The sequence below is a fragment of the Armigeres subalbatus genome, chromosome 1, assembly GCF_024139115.2.
Source record: "Armigeres subalbatus isolate Guangzhou_Male chromosome 1, GZ_Asu_2, whole genome shotgun sequence".
NCBI classification, from domain to species: Eukaryota; Metazoa; Arthropoda; class Insecta; order Diptera; family Culicidae; genus Armigeres; species Armigeres subalbatus.
The window spans coordinates 208,307,761-208,333,118 of record NC_085139.1 but is presented as its reverse complement, the minus strand read 5'-3'; the positions used below and the strand labels follow the sequence as shown (position 1 = coordinate 208,333,118).

Here is a 25,358-nt window from a genome sequence, read left to right as displayed (position 1 = left end):
AATCTATTGCCAATTTAATGTTATTAATAGTAGTGTTACAATAAATTGTATTGTTATTCTACTGTATTTTTTATTCGGGATTGTCGATGCAGATAAAATCAAGAACATGTATGAACTTGTCTCAACTACTTCGCTCGACTGAAACGTCGCTGGTCGCTGGCGACCCTTTCCAGTAAGTGCTCCAGCGACGCAGGCAAATTCAATGTGTCGCCACAGCACCAAACTGGAAAGCGCTCGCTGGTTGAGCGACGCGATGGTCCAGCGACGTTAAAGCGATGACCCGCATAGATAATATGTTTTGAATTGAGGCACACATAGTAGCACGTACAAGAACATGGTAAAATCTGCTACATGTCTTCGCTCACGAAAGCATAGTAAAATTTACCGTACCTTGTAGTCATTTCAAAAACTATTTGCGTTCTACCGAAATCAAATGGTAAAATGTTTTTACTGTTACCCTTGATATAGTAGGTGTTACCATGCCGTTTCTTTCAGTGTAGGTTGCGAAGGCTGACGGAGCTCCTTCGTAGCTTAGTTGGTCGTTAAAGCGCCAGTCTAGCGTACTGAGGGTCGTGGGTTCGAGTCCCATCGAAGGGAAAGTGGTTACCTCCAATACATTTTCAAATCAATATCTTATTCCACATAATGTACATATTCACATATGAGTTTTTAGAACATTGTAAATTAATATCTAAGGCAGGTGGTTTAATCCCCGAAATATAGGCAATTAACTTTAATTGAATTAGTTTTTTTAATTGTTTTAGTATTTGAGATAATTATACATCTTAAAATAGTAACTGTTATGGTTTTTTTCATGTGACACTGTCGAGACTGAGCTTGTTTACAACCGCTGAACAGGCCGCCGCGCAAACCCGAAGAACTGTGAATTGATGGCAAAATCAGTTGATTTTAAACTTCTGTTGAAAAGGCCTATTTTAAAAACCGTTTTCGTAGTAAAAATTACTATAAACATTTATTTTAGTGTATGCTTAATAGCCCTATTCCTTTGATTTGCGGTTCCGTGCATTTTTGCTGACTTGATGTGCTTTGGTGTAGACGAAGCTTACTGTAATGACAACTTCCCCTGCTCGCGAGCTTCTTCCGTCCGATTCATCTATCTGCTCTTTCTGTTGCCCGGAAAGCTTCTATTTTGCATCTCTCTTCTGTCTTCGGCTTTGCGCAAACCGGAAGTGACGCCACAATGTTTGCTTTCGCTATTCAGCACGGCACACACATCAGTCGAGAAGTTGTAAAAGCAGAGAGTGGCTAGTTCGTCGCAGCAATCCGCGAAAAAAGTGCTATTTTTCGGGACAAAGGTTTTTTCCCCGATCGATCGGTGTGCGCTTCGGTTCCGGTTTCATTCGGATCGTTCATTTTTAGTGCAAGGAAGGTGATTTGAAGTGAGCCAATACGAAAGTTTGTTGAGGAAATTGTCATTCGGAGCATTTTCTGGCTGCCCCATCCCGGAGGTAAGTTTTCATGGATTCTTATGAATGGTGCAGTGTAGTGTGCGATGTTCCGATTAATTTTCTGCTGTGTGTGCGAAGAAGGGAGCGTGGATGTGTGTGTGTGGTTTGTTTACGCATACCAACGGATTATGTTTAGGGCAATGCACAGTGGGAATATTACTTAATTTCATGGTCGAAACTAGTTTAACAGTGGGTATGAGTAAGTAGGTTCGATGATGTTCCTGTTTCTATTTATTTCGTAGCTCCTGTATTCATCCTATCAAAAACCAAAAAAATAATTTGCTTCTGATTCTGTTAGCTTAAAGCAGAGATGCAATTTGTAATTCATTATTTTCTTTGTTTCTAAATGAAATAGAAACAGCAGGGAATAAAAATAGAAAAGCTAAATAGATTAAAATTTAATCTAAAACCACAGTGGATAACTCATTGCAATGATTATTTGAATGATAAGCTTAGAATGAATATTATTAAAAAAATTATCTTTGGAAGGATTATTCCGTGATTATTAAATTTTATAGATTAATGAACTGAGTTGTTCAATTCACTTGCCAAAAGTTGAACTTATTCAATTTGGGACAAGCTCTTCAATGCTTCACTTGCCAAAAGTTGAATTTGTTCAATTTGGGACAAGCTCTTCAATGCATAAAATAATGCTTGATTTATAATTATTCGAATGGTAAATTTGGTAAATCTTGAAAAGGATTAAAACATAAGCTAACTGGAAGCTGTTTTTTGTTTTCTTCGTGTAGAAAAGTTTAGGGCGGTACAAAATTTTAATTCGACATAGTTGTTTTATAAGGGCCGAAGTCGGCAATGAAAACAAATCGAGTTTATGTCATAGATCGAACGTCCTGGAAATGTACTAGGGGAAATGTTCCGTTTTCCATCTTACTGAACATATATTCGTCTCATCGCAAAACAAAGAAATACAACACCAATATTCTTGTCGCTTCTTTTTGTTAACACGCGTGCTCACTCACAAAAATAAGAAACAAATCAAATTCCTTTTCATTGCTTTGTTTTTGATAGGAGCTATGGGATGAAGTGCCGAACCGTTCCCCCCATATACACCATATTTGAAATGGGACAAAATGTTGTTTTTCTGTTGTAAAAACAAAAAAAAGGCATTTCCGTTGGATTTTTTTTCTTGGTGCGATTGCGTCCCTTTTTTCCATGGCAGCCAAAGAGCTAAACTGTGTTTCATTTTTGCATTATGACACTTCGTTCTTGCATCAAAAACCCATGTGAGCAAAAGGCTAAACGGTAATTTGAAAACACAACGGGGCGATGCAAACAGGCGATATTGACAAATGGGTTGACAGCCAGGCGTGGAATTTGGGCGAAAAGGATGTTGTCAATAACATTATGACGCATTTCTGAAGGGCGCATGTGTACACTGTTAGAAAAAAAAATCAGAATAATCCACCTAGCGGTGATGGTGTCTTTCTCGTGTATTTTAAAACCAGAAAATACATAATGGTAACAAGAAAAGCACATAAGAGAGGTCATAATTACACTTTAGGGAGATAGATTCACTTATTTCCATCAATTCACATTCATTTGCGTTGATCTAAACGCATTACAGTAGTCCTTGCAAAAAAAAAATCTATTTTGAAAAAAAAAATTTCAGGGTGGTACCCTTAGGAAAAATGGGGAAAAAATCAATGTTTTTGCCTTTCTCGTATACTGCCGTTATACGCATATTTGTCCCATGTTTTCTGGGATTTCCTATATACATGGGACAGTTATGCGTATAACGGCAGTATACAAAGTATACGTAAAGGCTATAGGATCACTCCAAAACCGAACTTTTTATAGAAGGCTCGGAGACCCATAGTGTTATATACCAATCGACTCAGTTCGACGAATTGAGGTGATGTCTGTATGTGTGTGTACAAAAATGTGAGACACACTTTTTGGTACTTAGCATTATCCGATTTGCTCACAATAGGTTGCAATCTACGCATAATGCGGCCTAGTTGTTTCCTATTGAAAATTGGCCCGATCGGTCATTGCGTTCCAGAGTTATTGACAAAACATTGTTTTTTGCCAAGGGTCCCCCCTTGGAAAAAAAATTAAAATCGAAAACATTTTTTTTCCAAAAACTGCTGCAATGCATTCAAATGACCGCAGATAGATATGAATGGATGGAAATAGTAAAATCTATCCCCCTAAAGTGCTATTTTGACCTCTCTTATATGTTTTTCTCATTTTTATAATGCGCGAGAAAGGCACCACCAACGCTAGGTGGATTAATTTGTTTTTTTTTTAAACTCCGGAACGCAATGGCCGATTGGGCCAATTTTCAATTGCAAAAAATTAGGAAGGATTTCGCGTCGGATGCAACCTGTTGCAAGCAAATCGGATAAGACCAAGTACAAAAAAGTGTGTCACATTTTTTTTGCAAACACTCATACATAGATACATACACACATACAGACATCACCTCAATTCGTCGTGCTGAGTCGATCCGAAGTAAATTTTATTTATAAATGGTATCATAACGATTAGATATGGATGTATTTTATGAAAATTATTAACATTTTATTAACATTTAAAATAACATCTACTTTTCGAACTACAGTCGACTCTCTATATCTCGATATATTTCCCTATGTCGATGTTTTCCTCAGTCCCTTCAATCTACATACATTTGGGCTTTCTACATCTCGATAACCTCCCTATCTCGATGTGTTCTGATCATATTTTGTTCAGGATTCATTCTCCTTATGTCGATATATTTAAATTTTTAGACTACTAGACCATCTTTGGACAAAAACAAACACATCAGCAACAGGAAACGACATTTGTTTTGTTGTCGTTTTTCATAGCAACGAGTTTTTTTGGATCTAGTACCCATTTCAATTTTCCTTCCATTCCTCGATGTCTCTATCTCGATGGTCCCTTCAATATCGAGATGTGGAGAGGCGACTGTATAATTGAAAAGAAAACATTTTTCTCCATTCGAGATCATTGCGACATTGGCCCTTATGAAACGACCCCTAACCGATTTGACCACAAGGGGTTTTTTCGATTCGTTTACCTAAGCAATTTTTCTAGGATTTTTGACCCCCCCCCCCTTGGTAAGATTCTTTGCATACAAATAATTTTTCATGTATATGGTGCGTAAGATAACGACAGAATCCCTCCCCCCATAGATATTTACGTAATATGGGCTAACATTTTCGCGTATTGAACACAGGGTTTGCAGAAATCGCTCTCAATAGATAACGAACAATGATAAAAGAAAGGCAAAAAAGTGTTCCGAATCATAACAAACCATGATAACAAATTTATCAAACTTGTATACAGAAGTACGAAAAAACAGATTCGGATAGGCGAAAAAAAAAACAGAATCGGTGTAGAACAAGTTGGAATGCATCATCAGAACCAGTGATCTATAGCATCCCGATTCAGTTCATTATGATGATAACTTGCAAAAAAAGTCTTTCACGGTATGCTATACAGAGATGATAAGTGTGAAATTTTTCTATTCTCTTGGGTTCAATTCCTGTCATCCCAACATTTTTAAAAGAACTCAATAACAATAGGCGATTTTTTTCGAATAGCTGTTCATAATTTTGACCGCATTTCTCCTGTGTACCACCGCGCACTGTGTACCACTGTGTCGTCGTTCGTATTCGCGGTCGATCGTTCTATGACAAAGCATTGGTATGAGTAAATGAACGTAAAAGAGTGTAGTTCGATCGACGTAGGCGCGGAGTTTTCTGTTTCGTTTCATCATAGTAAACCTATCGTCCACTGTTAGGTAGCAAAATTTGTCTGATCCAAGTTCTTCTGATTGTTGTTTTCAGGATCCCCCAGTTGAGCAAAACCGTTTCCCGTTGTTTTCTTCTCCCAAGTTCGGACGAAGTTTGGCTGTCAAAATGGCAACGGAAGACCAAAACAACGAGCCCCTGCCACCAGTAGCGGTGCAATCTCCAGTGGAAGAGAAACGTGAGTATTGAGCGTAATGATGTGAAGTCCCCTTTTTGCTTCGATGCCCTTATTTGACATGCGGCAATTGTTTTTGCATTTGCTTCTCTATAGAATAAGAGGACAGTGAAGGCGAGTGAAATCATCTTTATTTTTGAACGATTTTGGTATCGGATTTTCATTTGTATTTACGCTTGTGGCTTATTGCTGCGTGAGGTGAACTCACTTTAGAAAGCAGCAATAGGATCTTATGGCGCAGGAACGTTTACCGTGCGGGTTAGAATGCCTCATCATGTCCATTTGTATCATGACCTAATAAAATTATTTATGATGAAAAAAGATCATTTGTGCAACGATTTATAATTTTAGTATAAACATTGAACATAGATTAGCCGAAGTAATTTCAAAGTAAATGTGATTTTTTTTAAAGATTTTGATATTGTTAACCTTTTGTCTGTGCTCTGGGGTCAATATGACCCCAGGCCACTTTGAGTGGCTGCCATTTTTTTAGTTTTCAACCGATTCACCTAATTTTTGGTAGTTTGGTAAAACTTGCCGAGATCTGTCTCCTAGGTGCAAATTCGCTTGAAAAATTATGAAAATATGCGCTACAGTGTCCTTTTTTCAAAAAACTTACGTTGTCTGTGCTCTGGGGTCAAATTGACCCCAAATTGAAATTGCTATAACTATTTTAATGTTTGGCCAATTTTGGATTTTTGGGGCTGTTTCGAAAGATAATTTATTCATCTTTCAGGCCGTTACCAAAGATTGACTATAGGTGGGCAGGTACATCGCGGGGAGGGGTTTTTGTAAAAAAGGGTACAAAAACAGTGATTTTTCATGCTTATTTTATTATATCTGAAAATCTTACCCATTTTGAACTGCACCTTTTCAAAAAGGTTATGCAGAAAGGCGTCTGCTTTGACATGAGGCATTGATTAGTTTAGCGCTTGGTCGCTAGGTGGCGGTATATTTGAATTCATTATTTTAGACTACTCAAGTAACTCCGATATATGGAATTTTCCTCATTGTAAATATTCTTATCGCACAATTTTGAAATTTGTAAAGATGACGTCTGTAACAAAGTTCGTCTGGTGGGAATAGACTGTCATGTGACGAAATAAATAATAAGGAATTTTTCAAATAGGCGGAGCTAGTGTACTTGCAATATTCTTGCATATATGAAATATTGCTTTAGCTTGAGATCTTTCATACCTGCACCCAAGTTGTATTCGGCAACATTGTTCAGGATGTTTAGTACTACAAAGCGGTACTCAATATAATAAGCACTTCTTCCCATTTTTTAATTTGTGCGATAAGAATATTTACACTGAGGAGAATTTTATATATCGGAATATCTTGAGTAGTCTAAAATAATGAATTCAAATATACCACCACCTGGCGGCCGAGTTCTAAACCTATCAACACCTCATGCCAAAGCACATGCCTTCCTGCATAGCCTTTTTAAAAAAGTTGCAGTTCAAAATGGGTAGGATTTTCGGATATAGGTAAAATAATCATGAAAAATCACTGTTTTTGTACCCTTGTTCACTAAAACCCCTCCCCGCGATGTACCCGCCCACCTAAAGTCAATCTTTGGTAACGACCTGAAAGATGATTAAATTATCTTTCGAAACAGCCCAAAAAATCAAAAATTGGCCAAACATTAAAAAAGTTATAGCAATTTCAATTTGGGGTCAATTTGACCCCAGAGCACAGACAACGTAAGTTTTTTTGAGCACAGACAGAAGGTTAATTGTACAGATTATTTTGTCGGTGTAATAGGGCAGTCATTCAACTTTTTTTTTAAATAAATGAATTAAATATTTGTTGATGAATACATAATTAATTTTGATCGACTTGTTTAGTATCCTTGAAAATAAATCCATGACACGAAATCTCTTTATCGATTTATTCATCGTACAAGATGATATGTTAAGATCATCATCCACGCAATGCGTTAAATAATGATTCTTGATGATGTCAGTCCGTCGTCATTTCGTAATGCCAATGGAATTTCCTTCGCAACACCCCTATAACTATCATCATCATCGTCGTTTCTCAATAAGCCGTTCTCTCCCCCCGGACAGGTAGACAATTTATGACCATTAAATCTATTTTTAAATTTCCATTTCCAGCAAAAGAAGTTACCAAACGTTCGATTCGTCTGGACACCTGGCAGAAAATAAAGGACCAAAAACTAACGCCCCTGCGTCGCTTCTCCGTGTTCAACAAGATCCCGAACTATATCGGAGCGGAAAAGGCGGCAGAGCTGCTGGCAGAGACCGACGAGTTCAAGAAAGCAAGTAAGTGCTGACAATTTAAGTGTACAGTTATTGTACATTAACTGACTTTTACTCAAACATTTGTTTGACGAGTTGAAGTGTGTTAAATATTTAGCTTTTATTTTCAATTGCCATTGCTAGATTAGATCATGATTATTTAAAGGTGATTCACATTCCGGTACATTGGAATCATGACGGTTTATTTCTGAAGCACGATTGATGCATGTGGTCGCTGTACAATTTGTCGATGTTATTGTGGATCAGTACTGTTAGTTCATGGGGAGATAAGATAGTGTGTTGTCGGTATGGAGTAATTGTTTATTTATTCGAGCAGCTGATTACGCTTGTAAATATCGGCATTGCATTCGGATAGAGCATGTTATTCATAACCTGATTTGTGTCGCGGTGCGCCACAAATGTCATTCAACAAACATGGCGAAGAGCTATACTGCCGTGAATCGTATATCTGTCCCATATGAATAGGAAACAGCAAAGATGGGACAGATATGCGATTTACGGCAGTATAGCATTGGTAATAAGGAGGGCATGCTCACTCAATCTTAGGAGCACAGGATGCTCCCTCAAACATTTTCGGGAAATAAAAAAAGCATGGAAAAGGATAATTTTTTTCACTAACTTCGATTGATGCGCAAAGCTTGTTTGCTTTTTTTTCATTTCCTAACCTTTTCGTGTAATCAACAATGCAAACGGTATTACTGTAAAACCGTGCTCATTCAATAAATTCGAAAAAATACCAAGTCGATTTGTCCCATCTTGAAAGTAATCGCATTTGAGTCCCATTGTGAAAGTAACCGTACAATATGTCCCATAAACATGAATTTTAACTGACTCTGGTTCAAGAAGATTATCTTTTCTTGTTTTTATTATGACAAATGTTCTTTAGAACTCTTATCTCGGCCAGCGGCTGATGTTTAATGTTCTCATTTCACGATCAAAATGAACATTTTTATAATTTGGCTATAAAACTAGTCTAGAACTCTTATTACAAGAAAGTACGATAGCAATTACAATCGTTTTGGTGCATGTACACTAGGGTGGTACAAAAAATCGATTTTGCCCCACAGCGCTCATCTTATTCTTTATCATGTTCTCAGTGTCCTCTGAAAATTTGAGCTTATTTGGATTTAAACTGATTTAGCACAATCCGTTTCAAGTTTGCATGCAAATTAGTATGGTGGAATTTATTTTTTTCATTATACTGTTAATGACGCTTTCCCATTAAGCGCAGGTTAAAAGAAAACCTACATAGCTAGAAGGCATACTCAACATCTTTCACCCAACGAAAACCGCATGTTGATTAATCGCCCCAATAATTAGTAATCGATTTTAAGAAATGTTGCGAATCTTTAGTCATGATCGTTAAACTTCTTTGTGGGCGTCACTGGAACGTGCAGTGCAACATAGTAGCCTGAATTTGTATGTGCTATCTTTCGCGCCACGAGCAGCAATGTTGCCTGTTGAGGAGTTACGCAATTAGCTCCAGAAAACCACGACATAGATTAAGGCTCAAGACTCCATCACAATGTTTTGAAAATTGATGACTGTATCACTTGTTTGTAATAGTGATGCAATTGGTACGGAAAAGTGCAGCAGCGATAAATAAAATGTTGTTTACAACTGGGGTGGGTGGAAATGGGGTGGTAAAAATATGTCAGCTGATGCATAATGTTGCCAGACTTGACGAATTGTTTATTTTATATCATAAGACATGTTTATGGTGTATCAAATATATGGGTATTAAATAAATTTTATCGGTTTATTTTTTTTATACACCACTTGGAATGTAATAGAAGCTTACGTAACATGTTTAAATATTTATTTTTGGGTTTATTGTTCAATCCGACAAACAGCAATGATTTTTTCCAATAAATAAATCTGGCAACGGCGAAGAGATGATTATTTTCTTGTATGCACATCTTTGTTTGCGTGTTGGCTGGCGTATACGTTGTATTGTTCGGATTGAATGAAGTTGCATCACGTAGATTTTGTACTCACCATTTCACTTATTGCGCTAGTGAATTTGAGTCTTCCGCATTTTATTGCATTCACAATACGGTCGTCAAATTTGTCTCTCACTTCGATTTTTGCAAAGCAGTTTTCAACAGTTTTTGGACGTGAAGTGAATTAATTGGTAGTCAAGGTTGACGAAAAATGTGAAACTCAGTTAGTGAATATGTTTTAGGAGTGATAAAATCAAAGAAACAATGGGAAAAGATCCATTGAAAAATCAAGTGAGTGTGTATGTGTTCGATCCGAACTTTCTAACGTTAGTATGCGTTCGATGAACAAACGAATATCGACCTAGAAAAAAGGCAGTTTTCAGCGTTTTTCCAGCAATTCCTCAGTAATTGCTGGTTTTGATAAGTGAAAAATTAATATGGAAATGCCATGAATATATTATGATAGAGGGTAAGTCCGTAAATAGCCCCAAAATATTGAATTTAGTTCAAAACTTTATTAGTATTAGTGCGGATTTGAATAAAATCATTGTCATTATCGGATTGATTACGGTTTATAGAGCCTTAAATTCGATTACTAATTATTGGAACGATGAATTAAGATGCGATTATCGCTGAGTGAAAGCTCTTGAGTATTCTTTTTAGCTATGTAGGTTTTCTTTTAAGCTGCGCTTAAGGAGGAAGCGTCATTATCAGTATAATGAAAAAATAAACACCCCCATACTAATTTGCATGCAAACTTGAAACGGCTTGTGCTAAATCAGTTTTAATCCAAATGAGCTCAAATTTTCAGAGGACACTCAGAACATGATACTGAATCAGATGAGCGCTGTGGAGCAAAAACGATTTTTTGAACCACTCTAATGTACACGACGGTAATGCGAACTGCACGATATGTAATTCTTGATGTAACTTCCTACAGAATTCAACGTAGTGGGACATGATATGCGATTACTTTCCCTTCCAACAGGCAAAGTAACCGCATATCTTGTCCCATGGATTATTTTCGTAAAAATAAGCTAAAATCATTTTAATAATGCAAGGCATAGTAAAAGATACATATTTTTACACCACATTGGCGTGAAAAATGTTGGAAAAGCATTTCAATCAAGCACCGCTGAAGAAAATATTAATTATATTTTGAATGATCGTTTTCTCGATTTGCTATTTTTCCATATGGCACTGATATGAGGTTATAGGCAGTTTATGTAGTAGATGTGTAACTATAATCCACGGAAGACTTTGAATCACGAAAATTTTGATTCAATTGACTAAGAACACACAATGTTCCTAATGTTTATATTTTCTGGCACAATCACCAATATTGCACTCGTAGACCTGAAGATTTTCGTGGTATTTGTTTAGGTGATCATGTAACCGATGCAGGGAGTTGTTTGTCCATTTGCATCGTGGTGCTACAGTGCTTTCGGATAAGCGGTCCCCACCGATGGGGTTTGATAAAACGCTTTGTTCTCGCTCATTTCATGTTGGGGACCATATTTTTTACGCACAGCTGTGTAAAACAAGTTGAAATGCATAATCAGAACCGGATCCCCCGCAATTGGGGCTTATTGAAAGAAATTTATCATGGGTTGTAGCCCCCCGAATCAGTTCATCATCGTAACAGCTACCGAAAAGGTCTCTCACGGTATGCTACCTATCGAGAGTGTATACTAGCGCAGTAGTATGGAAAACCGCAAACTTCGTCCGATCAAGTGAGATCAAGGTTTTTCTGAATCGTTTTGGCACCCCAATCAACTGTGCAAAATATGGGCTCGATTGGTTGCAACCTCGCATGCCGCATCGCGTTTTAAATTTACATGGAGATTAGTATGGGAAAACGTACTTTTTCACATTTTTGCTAGAAGCGGCTTCAATTTATCATCAATCACGTGACTCAATACGTTAGCATATAGTCTGGAAGATGCCGAAAGACTTTGCCGAAGAAGGTACGTAGCTGGACGGTCTACAAAAAATGTTATTACGAATCGAAAATTGATTGTTTAAACCATATGCAAGAAATCAATGTTTCTGCCAGCACTACCAGACAAATTATGGTTATCGAAAAGCAAAACCCATCTTCCTTCTTGTCGGATTTTTTTCTTTGTGAAATAATTCCGGATAGCTCCCATTAGATCTAAAGCCCTATAAGATCAATTATTTTGAAATAACACTCAGTTAAATTATTGGTCTACGTAGTACGGCAGTGCTGGCAGAATAAACGATCTTTTGCATATGGTTTGAACACTCAATGTTCGAAGCGTTATAACTTTTTTCGTGGACGTTCCAGCAACGTGCCTTCTTCAGCAAAGTTTTTCGGCATCCTTTGGGTTATACTTTACAGCAATGTGCCACTTGGTTTACGATGAACTGAAACCTCTAGTAGTAGAAATGCAAAAATATACGTTCTCCCATACTAATTTCCATTCAAACTTCAAACACGATGCGGAAAGCGAGTTAGCAACCAATCGGTCCCAAATTCTGCTTCGAATGGCTTCGAAAAACCATTGATTTGAAAAAATGACCATGACGCCCCACTCTAGTGTATACGGACATGATAAGTGAGAGATTTTCTCATTCTCCTTTCGATTCAAACCCTGAAGAAGGTGCTACTCCGGTCGTAGTGTGTGGTGTAGAATTATACATGAGTAAGAACGACTTGAGGTCCCACATCCAATAATCTGCATTTGGGGACTGTTGACTGATCTTAAGATGCTTCAAAATGGTCTTGTTCGCTCGCTCAACTTCCCCATTTGCTTGCGGCCAATACGGCGTTGTTCTTCGTAAGGTAATACCGTATTCGTAACAGTATGATCGTAGTTCCTCGCTTACAAATTGCGGCCCATTATCGCATCTGATTGACTCCGGGATGCCAAAGCTGCTGAACAGGTCTTATGTAGCGCTTGGACGGTAAGCTTTGCGGTGATTTGTTTCATGACGATGGCTTAGTGAACCTACTAAAGTAATCCACAAATAAAAGGAGTGTGTGTCCCGATGGAAGTGGTCCCATAAAATCGACGGCTATGTCTACCCATGGTCTTTCAGGCATCTTTGTACTTTTCACCAGCTCCGGTGGTCCGAGAGAGGAAGCGAGAATACATTGCTTATACCTTTTTACATTGAACTCAATCTGCTTGTCCATTGAAAGCCACCAATTCTTCTGACGTAGGCGATGCTTCATAGCCGCCATGCCTGGATGCGCTTCGTGTGCCAAAACTAATACCCGTTCGCGTAGCTTAAAAGGAAAAACTAGTCGATTACCCCTCAGCAATACGCCATCGACATTGCTGAACTCGTCTATATATGGTTTATAATCCTTTGTAATCGATTCCACAGCGCCTGACCGAAGACAATCTAGTACTTGCTGAAGGTCTGCATCGCTGGCTGTCTCTGCCCTGACTTCTTGTAGTGTTAGCGCTATCGGAACAGACTGAGACACAACATTTCGTATGTATTCTTCCCAGGGTTGAAATATGTCAAAGTCAATGTAGTGAAATACGTGGATCTCAGCATATTCTCCGGTTAACCTAATCGCCACCGTTGTGAGTGCGACTGTACGGCCAAAAAATCATGACAGCACCAACCATTCTATTTACCATTCAACCCAACACAAGTCGCTTTAACAGGCTGCTCAGTTCGTGCGTTACTGCATGAATGTGAGTAGCCCATAAAAACACGTGATGATTTTTTATCATTTGCTGGGTGAATGTGTACATTTTACTGTGGTGAATTTCATATTCGTGGCGCACTGGGTGATCTGAGTGCTGTTGTTTACTTCTCTCCCTCTTCGGTCGATTTGAAGGAATGGAGAAAATAAGAAAATTAAATAAAAAACATCTCCTTCATTCAGTGCTGCCGAATATTTACAAGTCTGATTCTTCCCCTTTTTCGTCAAACGGCTCTGGAGGTAGATTATGAAGCCTTGAAAATACATCAGCAAGGTTAGCCGTCCCAGGAATATGTTCTATATCATACGAGTAATTTTGCAATTTGAGTACCCATCTCTCGATTCTGGCACAAGGTCGAGATCTGGGACTAAATAGGAACTTTAAAGCTTAACAATCAGTTAACAGGGTAAATTTGATTCCTAGCAGGTATATACGGAATTTTTCCACGCCCCAAGCGAGAAACAATGCATCGTGCTCAGTTTGAAAATATTGTTTCTCCAAATCCGTTAAAGCCTTGCTGGCGTAAGCGATAACTCTCGTCCTGCCTTGAGAATCTTCTTGGAGAAGCACGGCTCCCAATCCCGTGGGACTTGCATCCGTCATTAACTTTGTTTCGTTCCTTGGGATTGAAAATTTTCAAATGATGAATCCTGGAAACAGCATGCTTAATGGATTGAAATGCCGAGCCACTATGGGGGATCCCCATACAAGCGAGCGGTCAAAAATAAAATTGGACTTTTAAAGTGATTTTCCACTTAGTTTTAGCTGTGTATGGTCGAAATAGCATGAATATACAATTTCCAACCCCCCCCCCTTTGGGGATCGTCTATGAATTACGTAATTATTTTTTTCATAGGTTCGATTAACGTGACAAAGCAAACCTATTTGGGAAGTTGAAATTTCGTGCGTTTTCTTAAGGAGAAGGAAGGGGCTGTACAAAAACTAAGTTCAGCAATTTATGGACATTATGGCGGCGATCATGTTAAATGACATTAATTTCATGACATTCCGTGATATTTTTTGTTCTCACTCTCATGCCTCACAATTTGTATTTAGAACAATTTGTTTGACAAAGTACTAGGATCTGAAGGATCATAAAGCATTAAATGTTAATCAAATAATCAGAATTGAAAATAACTTTTGAAAAAGGGTATTAGCAAATTAGAAATCGCAATCCCATGACATTTTTACGTGTACAAGTTATTCAAAAATGAGATTAATATATTCTCAAAAAATGTGGACATTCATTGTGGAATGTAAGAATGCTCCATTCTTCCGAAAAGCAAAATTCTTTTAATTTAAATAACAACACTATTTGAATTACTTTTGATTTGTTTTCATGATTTCTACAAGTTATATACAGCATCATTCTTTTCTGTGTCAAGGTTTAAGTCTTCAATGATATTTTCTTCAATTCCATCAACGATGGAAGATGAGATAAATTCATCTAAAGTATTAGAAGATAAAGAACTTTTGAAAATCTTCAAATATTACAAAATTACGCATGGCATAAGAATAACTAAGTGAAAAATTTTTTTCCAACGTCTCCTCGTTATCCAAATCGAGCTTAAAATGGATCTGATTCATGTAAGGCACGAAGGAAAATGTCAACATTTGCCTCTCTTGATCATTTTCTTGCATTATGAGTTCTAAATTTCTTCAACTGTTTATATTGACTTTCCGCTGGTTGTTCAGCCAGTGAACCTCAAAGTGTAGATGAGTGAATAAATATTTCCCTACCATTAGCCAGACATTCATGAACACTAGCAGGAATTTCATACGCTCCGTTCTAACTAAGATATTGTTCGTCTTTACTTTTGCAATAAACATGTCGGGAATTATTGATTCCAGGAGATTTATAAATATTTACATATTATGAAATCTCATATTTAGTTCTCCATCAGTAGCTAATGAATAGCTCAGAAAATTAGGTTTAGAGAATGACTCAAACCACTCAAGCCCCAAACGCATTTCAGCGGAATGGCGACGGAAACGGTAAAATTTGACAGGAAATATATGAGCGAACTGTTAAATCCTTCCGTTACCGTTGTGCTGCATTGCATTGGGGTTTTATTCATTTACTCCTTTGAAAAGTTAATTAAATGAGCTCAAATGGTTATAAATAAAGTCGAAGTTATTACCAATAAATGTATTTTGACCATACCCTTTGAGCGCATAGTTCAGTCTGACCCATTTTCAATAGGAAACGATGGGACTAGATTTCCCGTCGAATGAAACTTGTTGCGAGAAAATCGGACACAAATAAGTGTCTAAATGGCGATTGCGTTCTTTTGCGCACATACATACAGACGCGCATGCACACACATACAGACATCACCTCAATTCTTCGCGCTGAGTTAGTTGATATATACCACTAGGGGTCTCCGGGCCTTCTATCAAACATTCGTTTTTGGAATGAGCATTAACCTTGGAGTACGAGAGAGGCAAAACACGGTAAAAAACAAATGAAAAAATCAGAGTGACTTAACTCTGTTAATTGCAAATACTGGCAAGAAATTCTTTCAGGGACATTTTAGTCGAAGCTTTGTCCTTGATGTGTATCATAAAAGAACCTGGGATTCCTGAGGAAAAAAGTTCTTCACTATCAAAGTTGAAAATAGCGTCGTTTTGGAAAAAATATTGCTTCCGCATTTTTCAATTTTTTTTCACAGTGTAACCATTAGTTTTGCACACCATTTAAAAGCTTATACAATAACCTTTGTAATGATGTATTAACATTGAAGAAAAAACATTTAAAAATATTTCAATAAATAGTTGAAAATAAAATATTTTTTCAGAAAATTTGCTAACTTTTTTACCCATTTCTGACTTTGCCACCTTATATCTTTGGAACTAGTGCACCTAGAGACTTCAAATTCAGAATTTCTCTTAATTAGAGTATTGACAATGGAGAGAAAATATTTTAAAATAATTCGGAAGACATGACATTTTCGATTAATGACCGCCCGAAATCCTATAGTGCGAGCTTCCTTTTGGGGTCCATTTGAATTGCGTTCCTGTTTGAAGCAAGTGTCTTAATGGTTCTGTCGTCGACGCCAGATTAGGGATGAATCTACCAACATAACAGAATTATTCGAGAAAGCTACGAGGTTCTGAAACATTATGTGGTTCACGAAAGTTTTGAATGATTTCGAGTCTGTTCTCTGTTGGACGAACTCCGGCAGTTGAAAGTAGATGGCCTAGGAATTCCAGACACTCAACACTGTAAACGCACTTATCTTCATTAAGCAAAATGTCATATTCCGAAAAACGTTTCTTCAAAAGTGCCAACCTCCTATCGTGTTCCTCTTTGCTAGACCCAAAAACGATTGCGTCATCCAAATAAACAATAATTCCCTCGAGGCCTGCTGTAATGGCTTCCATTGTTTTCTGGAACGATTCAGGGGCGCAGCTAATCCCGAACATAGGCGTTTGTACCTAGATTTTCCAAGAGTAAAATAAATAGTAAATATTTCCTTTTATTTTTCTAATAATTTTATTTAAAAGTATAAACCATGAATGTTGTCTACCTGAAAAGGCCGTACTTGGTCGGTTGAATGTCGTGATCGGTCTTGATCTTTCAGACAGCTCGACCTGATGGTAGGCGTCTTTGATGTCGAGCTTTGAAAACAGAACTGCACCTGACACGGATGATAACAACTCGTCAACCAACGGCAGAGGGTGAGTCTCCCGTAAAACCGCTTGGTTTGCCCGACGCATATCAATACACAGTCGAGCTCTTAAGAACTGGTACCATTATTGGAGACACCCAGGGTGATGGACCCGGCGCGCGCTCTATGATATCGAGCTCCAAAAGAAAACGCAACTTTGTTTCGATTTGCTGCTCCATCGCGATCGGTGGGCGTCTGTACGGCTGTTGCACTGGTTGTACTCGATCGTCGATAGGTATTTCTACCTTCACACCCCTGATTTTCGGAAAAGGTTTCTTGCTATTGGTTTCAATTGCCTCGATGTCATACCCGACCTTTAGTACTCGTAAGTCCTTCGCTGTCTGATCGCCCAACAAGCATCGTTGGCCGTCCTCTACGACGTAGAATTGTACATTGCTCTTCCTATTCAAAAAGGACGTATCTGAACCTGACACCTACGGCTTCCAAAAAGTATAAATCCTTAGCTTTCTGTGCAGTGAGCCGGGAATCAGGTCCATAGGCCCAAGTAGTGATTTACCCTAATTACCGAACGTTTCGCCGGGTTGACCACAAGTCGGTTCAGAAACACCAGTTGGCAAACACAGTGATCTGGTTTAGGAGGGATTGCCAATCGGCTATTGAGCAGTTGCGAAGAAATATCTTCAGATCGTCCGTAAAGGATAGCCGTGGTCCATCGATTGTATGGAGAACATCGTTGAAGTGAAGCAGAAAAATTAAAGGCCCTTGGTATACCAGACCAAGCGCGGAAACTATCTGAGCGACAATCGCCCAAAGCAACCACCAGCTGGCGTCCGGTCAGATATGATCGAAACCAATCGAGGAGATTTCCACTATTGCACTAAGCGATGTGATACTCCATAGTTGTTCACATAACGCTTGTTCCCCTTTTTGTAGACCGGAAACATATCTGCAGTCTTCCAGCAAGATGGGAATGTGCCACTGGATAGAGAGAGTTGGAATAACAGGAGAAGGGGTTCAAGCAGACAGGTAATATTCTTTTTGAGAACCATTGATGGAACAAGGGACCCTCCTTAGCCGTGCGGTAAGATGCGCGGCCACAAAGCAAGACCATGCTGAGGGTGGCTGGGTTTTTTATTCCCGGTGCCTGTGAAAGTGCTTAATGAACACTAAGCTGCGAGGCGGCGATGTCTGATCCAGAGTCTAATTTAGATAATCTTCATTAAAGCCCCAAACGCAATACAACGGAACGGCGACGGAGACGGCAAATTTGACAGAAAATATATGAGATAAGCCTATAAGTGTTCTAGCCTACCACAAAAGTTCGAAAACAAAAAAAGCCGAATCACAAAAGTTCGAGAACAAAAAGGCCGAAAACAAAAAAAAGGCAGAAATCGTAGGCAGGTATTGGAGCAGAAATTAAACTAATTTGTATGTACATTCAAACTTAATTGCTTATATGCTGGGTATTAACTATTAAGCCACCCCATAGTAATTAATTTGTATGTTTGAACGTTTATTACATAGGAAAGTTTGAATAACTAGCACTTTTACTTGTTAAATATTTTAATCAAAACAAGAAAAATGAAATCAAAATCGCTGTAATTTCCACGCCAAAAATATACGTTTATCAAATACGTTTCTGTTTCGACCACGTTTTCAACGAAATTCTCGTCGGTGATATCGTCACATTTCAAACATATTTCTTTGATCTTGTCCATATGACTTCGCGATCCTTGTGGAACGTATCCTTGCATGATATGGAGAATCCTCTTCTCTATCACACGTTACTTTGTTCGCAGTTCCAATATTATTCTCGTGATAGACAAATGATTACATCCAACTACTTCAGTCCATCGCCGATGCCACGCTTCAAGTATGTTTGTCGTCAGAGGAAGCTTTTCCTTTACCACCTTGTGGTTCGACCAAAGAGCTGGATGAAACAATGGTCTTTTGTTATTGTTCCTCCCTGAAACATAGGTAACATTGAAATATTCCACGAAACCAGCCAGTGCAATAGGCATCTTCGTCGTGATTCTTTCGAACGCTTTTGCAATTCTTGAATGCGGTAGAAATAAAAGAGCCTAAAAAGTTGAAACATAATATTTTTTTTCTATTTTTATATTGTCTTAGTACAAACCTGTAGACGTTTAACGGCCATGTATACTGCCGTTATGCCTATTAACTGTCCCATGTAAGGAATCTCACCAAACATGGGACAAATATGCGTATGACTGCAGTATATATCCATATCACTGGAATCCGCGAAAATTCAGCTGTTTAATCAAATTTTGCGCAAAATAAAAGTAGCACAAGTAGCATTCCGCATCGGGGAACAAGTCCGAAATTCGAGATGATAAACTTGGGATGTACATAGTTCTATCGCTGCTTCTTGGCTTTGATTTTTTTGTGTATTTTTTGTGGGGTTAACTCATTGTTTCGTTGACGATTAAGGTCTTAAACAACTAAAACCAAACCGTGTAAAAAACCTGGGTGAATAAGCTTTTGTAATGCTTGTCACTTTCCGAGCAGTTGCGATTGTAGTAGATTCTAGAACTGTAGATTCGTAGAACCGATTCTATCCATATTTCGAGATATTAGACTAGAGTGACGATTTCAGATATTCTCTCTCGAATATACCAATGGATCTCATAACGCTCCGACTAAACTCTGACTCTTTCTTTCACATTATCAGATTCGGTCAAGGTTAACATCGATTTGGCCCAGGAACCCGTGAAGCTTCAGGTCGTTAAAGCCAAAAAGACCTTGTTCGTCCCGCCGGCTCAGAAATCTCCAAATGTGTACGCCAAAATTAAGAAATGTAACCCGGACGAGTTGGACCTGGTCACGCAAAGGAAAATCATCAAACTGCAAGGCGAGGAAGATACGTTCCAGGAGATTGGTGAGTACTGAAATGTGATAACGTAACGGCTAGAACCTTTGTTATAATTATGGCCTCTCCCCTTGTAGACATGCACGGAATTGAAAAATTGGACATGGTCGTCGTTGGTTCGTGTGCAGTTTCGCGTCAAGGCCACCGCATCGGCAAAGGCAACGGTTACGTCGATTTAGACATTGGTATTCTAACGCACCTGGGTGTAATCAACAAGGACACGCTGATCGTGACCACCGTACACGATGTGCAGGTGTACGACACACTGCCAGAAAATCTTTTCCAAAGCTACGATCTTCCGCTGGACTTGATCGTCACACCAACCGAGGTCATTCGCGTAAGCAAACGCCTGACGCGTCCAGCCGGCATCGAGTGGAACTTGCTGTCGTCGAGACGTCTGGAGATTGTTCCAGTGTTGAAGAGCATCAAGGAGTTTGAGGAAAAGTGGGTATCATGCAGTATATTTGTTTAGTGTTTTCTGTTTGGTTTAGTTTTTCATTTTCTTTTACATCTAACTATTTTCTTCCAATCCGTTTTGTATAAATTTTCTTGTTACCGCTTCCTTTTTATCATTCATTCACCTAATCTTGAATCTTACAATTGTTTTTTATTCGTTTTGGTTTTTAGGTCCGGTAAGGAGATCGTTCTGAAATCCGAAGACACCGACGTTGAGAGTTACCAACAGAAATCTCGCCAGAACAAACGAACGATGCGGCGGGCGATGTCAGGTTTAAGACGGCGCCGTCGATCCGACCGACGAGTGAGTGAAAAGCAGCAGAATGGCGACGCGGATAGTCATGATGAGGGTGGCGAAAAAACTGATGGTGAAGCAGGTGAAGGAGGTAAATCAGGAGGAGGTCGTCCACAACGGAAGAACCGTTTCCGCAGGAATAATCGCAGATCCACCAATAAGGATACGGGCGAGTCGGCTGCAGAAAAGTCTGAGGGTGACGACAAAGCCGGTGGCGACAAAGACGGAGGCGATGGCGACGCTAAGAAGGGTGGACGAGATCGCCGTCGTAGGGAGAGAAATCCCAAAAATGAAAGAAAGAATGGACGGGTGGAACGTGACGTTTGCATTCGAGTAACAAACATTGCTCGTTCGATGCGAATCAAAGAACTCAAACAAGAGTTGCGAACCCGAGAATGCAATCCGCTCTTTATCACATGGAATGGTTACCACGGAAAGTGCTATTTGCATTTCCCCAAGAAGCCAGATCAGACCGACGATGACGCGGGCTCTGAGCTACTTAAGCAGCTAGAGAATCTAACCCTGACTGTGACACCCCGCGAGAAAGAGGGAGGTGGTGAGCCGAAACAGGTAACACTGAAGTGCGAAATTATGAAGCGAAAAGAAGGCGGGGGTGGTGATGCGCAAACGGCCACGAATGGAACGGTGCTGGAGGGAAGTCGAATTGAAACGACTGACGTGACTGCTGTCTAAATGACACCAGGAACCTCATCTACCGAAAACCATGAAATGAAGCGCATACAGAGTGCAAAATATCGGAGAGAACCGACTCTTGGAGCTGCGTCCCCAAAGCGGTATTCGTCGTAGCCAACGTTATCCAATCTCTTTGTCGTCCAGTCCCCCTAACAACAGAATTCTATGTTTTCGAGATGATTGATTATTGGAAGGAGAAAATCTGCTACTGCCACCGCTTTTTGCCCTGTGGGAAGCGATCGCTTACGATTGAGTTCTTTACCAGTTTAGAGAGAATAAAATATAAAACGGTGTACAACCGTTGCTGCACTTTCCTGCCTTTCCGAGGTCCCCCCACCTCAAGCAGGTCGGGGCGATTCGGAAGTTGCGCAGCAGGAGACAACGCAGATTTGCGTCGATTTACAAGACAAATGCTCTTCCGTTTCCTCCACCGAACGACGCGCGCTCGATGCAAAGCTTTTGCAGGACTTTTGCTTTTAAAATCGGCGAAGCGTTTCCTTTTGACCTGTTGCTGGGGAGGAGCAGATGCAACACGGAGTTATATGTTGTTAAACTATTATTATTTTTGTTACTAACGCTTTAAGAGACAAGAGATTATTTACCATTAACAAATTTGAATTGATAGAAGCCTTCACCTTCCAATATCTCGCGAGACGTGAAGAATTTCCATTAGTTCGTGTGAAACTTGTACGTAGGAGAAAAGCGAAAACCGAGGTACGTCGAAAATCCGATTTTTGCCTTTCTAAGCGACAGAACGATTATGTAGAACAAACACAAATACGATCGTAGAGTTTAAATTGAATGTATTTTGTGCGCAAGAAGTGAATTTGCACTATGGGAAACAAACCAATGACGAAGAAATTGTGGAAAAACTAAGCAATTCTTTTTCCTGTTTTAGACGAAAAACAAGTTGGTAAATAATGAATATTTGAATTATGTAATGGTGGAAACAACACAGACACAAAGCGAAATGTATTAAGAAGCTGTACTGTTGACACTGAAAGGGACAAATTTGAAGGGATTAACAATTAAAAGTAATATAAATTTAAAGAAAACGCTGCTAAAAGAAACTGGAAACAAAGCAACTAGAATGTAGAAGCGAGAGTCGAAGCAATGAAATCAACATTTTCTATATCGAAGTATGTAACACTTACATAATGTTGGAGAATAAAACCATTCGATATAAAACATATTTAGAGAAAGATAGCCGTTTCAGATGAGCATGCCTATTTATATAATATTCATTTATGACGTTGATGAAAAAAGGAATTTTCTTCGCTTCTGAACAATGAAAAATATCAGAAAGAAATCGTTGATGCGCGGGTGGGAGAAAGGAGTGCGCATTATTCTGCACACTCGGGAAGGAATTCTCCATTTGGCGTTCGACCACGGTAGATTGTTATTATTTTTTTTTGAAAACAGGTGGACAAAATTGTCGAAAAACCTTGAATAGTCAAAAGTAAAGAGCCAGCAGAGGTGAGCAAAATGTGTGAACCAAAACCGATGGAGGAGCACAGCATCGGCCAGTTTGGAACTCTGAAGCCGGAGGGAGATGAATTTTTAAAGAACAGAATAATACATGTATGCTTTACCTTTATGCAGTGAATCAACTTGTTAAAACGAGGAAAAAAGAAGCGATATATAAGATAGAGCGGTTAATATCAACCAGCAAGAGTAAATTCTAATAATAATTATAGTTTATGGTTGAAAATTAAGTGAGGTGCAGCGGGCTGATATATACATGTTACGATAAATGAAAAGATTTGGAGAATAGATGATAATCAAAAATTGTATTAGTTTGAACCAGTTTTGCAGTAGCTATCTGAGATTTGAAGAAATAATGTGTGGAACAAACTTAAATAAGAACGAATTCATTCGAGAAGCTTTTACAATAAAAGAACACATTGTTGGAAAGCATTCATGGGGCGATTAGGAACAAGTTGGCACTGTTTATCATCTATTCTTCTATTCTAATCAAGCTCGCCAAGCCTTAGGTTCTAGGATTAAGATATCAGAGTCGATCTATTGGCCAGACAAGATTGAGGATCAAAACTGCTTAGATTTGCAGAGTAATACTTTCAGTGTTTTCTAAAATAACACTTTAATGCAGCAGAACGATGCTCGATCTCCAACGCCAAAGGTATGATAAAGCTAGATCGACTCGAAGCATCCATTTTACCTATCAATTTATTCACCTTAACACTGGGAGCAGCCACAATGTCAAATGTTTTGGTCCCCTACTAGCAAACAAAATTGGGACTTGAAAACATGCTTATTGTTGTTGCGCTATCCGTTTCATTAACATTTCTGAAGCTACGTAAATAAAAGTTTCCTTTGTAGATTTTGGGGAAATTTGGTTGCACTTGAAAAAAAAAACGTCGATGGCAAAATAAAACAACGTAAATAACAACTTGGTAATGCTTTCCGATAACTATTACTCTTCAGACACTTCGATATTATAATGGAAAAGAAACGCTAACTAAAGGTTTTCTTCATTACAAGATTATAAGGTTAAAGTAAGAAAAAATTCAACTAAAATATAACAACGACGAAAACATTAAGAAAGGTAATCAGAGTGTAAACGTTTGTAGAATTTTTGCGCTAAGCATTCACACCACACACATGAAACACACAAATAACGCATGATGTTAGAACAAGCAAAGAAAGTACACGAGTAATAAACGTAGGTTTTAAGACTTATTTACATCTTTCAAAGTACAGTAATAATGAGTAAAAAGATCACAGTTCGGAAGGATAATTTTCCACAGTCGAAAATTGTCGAAAGTATGAATATGACTTGTACAAACTTGTCCTTCCGAAACGAAACGTGATGATGATGTATTGGATGTGTTTTCTTTTAACAAAATGCAATCAAAATTGATTTCATAACCCTGAAAAGATGAATCGTGAAAAAATGGGTTTTAGTTACTTTTTTTAACAATCATTCGCTATTAATCAGATGACTACAACTGATTTTTTCACTCAAGACGAAAGTACATGCATCCATTTAGTATCTAGAAAAATAATTTGGTACAAGCGCAAAACTACGCGAATAATGCAGAAGCTGCCACCGTGCAAGAAGAAAATACACAAATGAATATTATTTTGTGAACACAAAAAATTAGGCCGTAAAACAATGGTTCATAGAGAAAATAAAGAGGCGAACAACGATGTTGACTTAAATAACACAAATTCCGGTTTGTTAGCAACTTCTTTCAATACTGTTTATTCCGAATAAAAAGAACAACAACTGAGCAGACAGGAAAAAGAATTAAACTATATTGAAGTAATTTTCCAAATCCCGTGAGAACGACAAAAGAGATGCGAAAAAGCACATTTTGAACGAAAAACAACGTCATGTTGATCAACTACGACAAACCTGGGAACAAAGGAATACAGTGAAGATGGAAAAAAGGAAACGAGGATATTGGAGGACGGTGAGACAAGAAGTAAACGCGAATAATACGAAGACGAACTCACTGAAGGACGAGAACAAACAATAAAACAACAACAACAACACAAAGTAAAACAACGCCCAGGGATTAAACATAAAACGAAAGAAGCAAAACCAACACTCAAACAAAAATCTTTACTATTCGGATAGAAGACGTGTTTGAACCTTTAGAGCGAAATACAAAGAAGTAAAACGCGAAACAAAATACCAGAAGAAACAACAGTTTCAAAATTAATAGATCCAAACCAAATCATCATTTGTAAGAACTTGAACAATAACAACTTTTTTGAATAAAATATTTTACGCCTACCAACTGTGTTTCGAATTTGATTTTTTTGATGACTTTATTACTATTTCCGTTTATTGGATCATTCATTAATTCTCAAGGCTTGGATGCATAAAGCATTGAAGATGAGAACAGATCCGAAGGTAGCTTCGGTAGACGAAGAAGGTAGCTTTATGAGAGTGAAGAATGCTTCCTAGGAAATGTTTACATCCAATTTGGTTTTGTTGGCGTTGATGACTAAACCTGTCGAAGAAGGGCACTCGGCATGGTCGTCGAGCTTACTCTGCATATCAGGGCGCCGTTGAGCGAGGAGTG

General features: G+C 38.5%; 1 protein-coding gene across 1 annotated transcript; it reads left to right on the top strand.

Moving 5' to 3' along the window:
* The first annotated feature begins 1,221 nt into the window (after nucleotides 1–1,221).
* Nucleotides 1,222–25,066, top strand: LOC134205706 (methenyltetrahydrofolate synthase domain-containing protein). The gene is made up of 6 exons (XM_062681239.1): nucleotides 1,222–1,469; nucleotides 5,285–5,426; nucleotides 7,544–7,711; nucleotides 19,662–19,868; nucleotides 19,937–20,303; nucleotides 20,487–25,066. Exons 2-6 carry the CDS (start codon nucleotides 5,357–5,359, stop codon nucleotides 21,301–21,303), a joined length of 1,629 nt encoding a protein of 542 aa, XP_062537223.1. The 5' UTR covers nucleotides 1,222–1,469; nucleotides 5,285–5,356; the 3' UTR covers nucleotides 21,304–25,066.
* The last annotated feature ends 292 nt before the right edge of the window (nucleotides 25,067–25,358 follow it).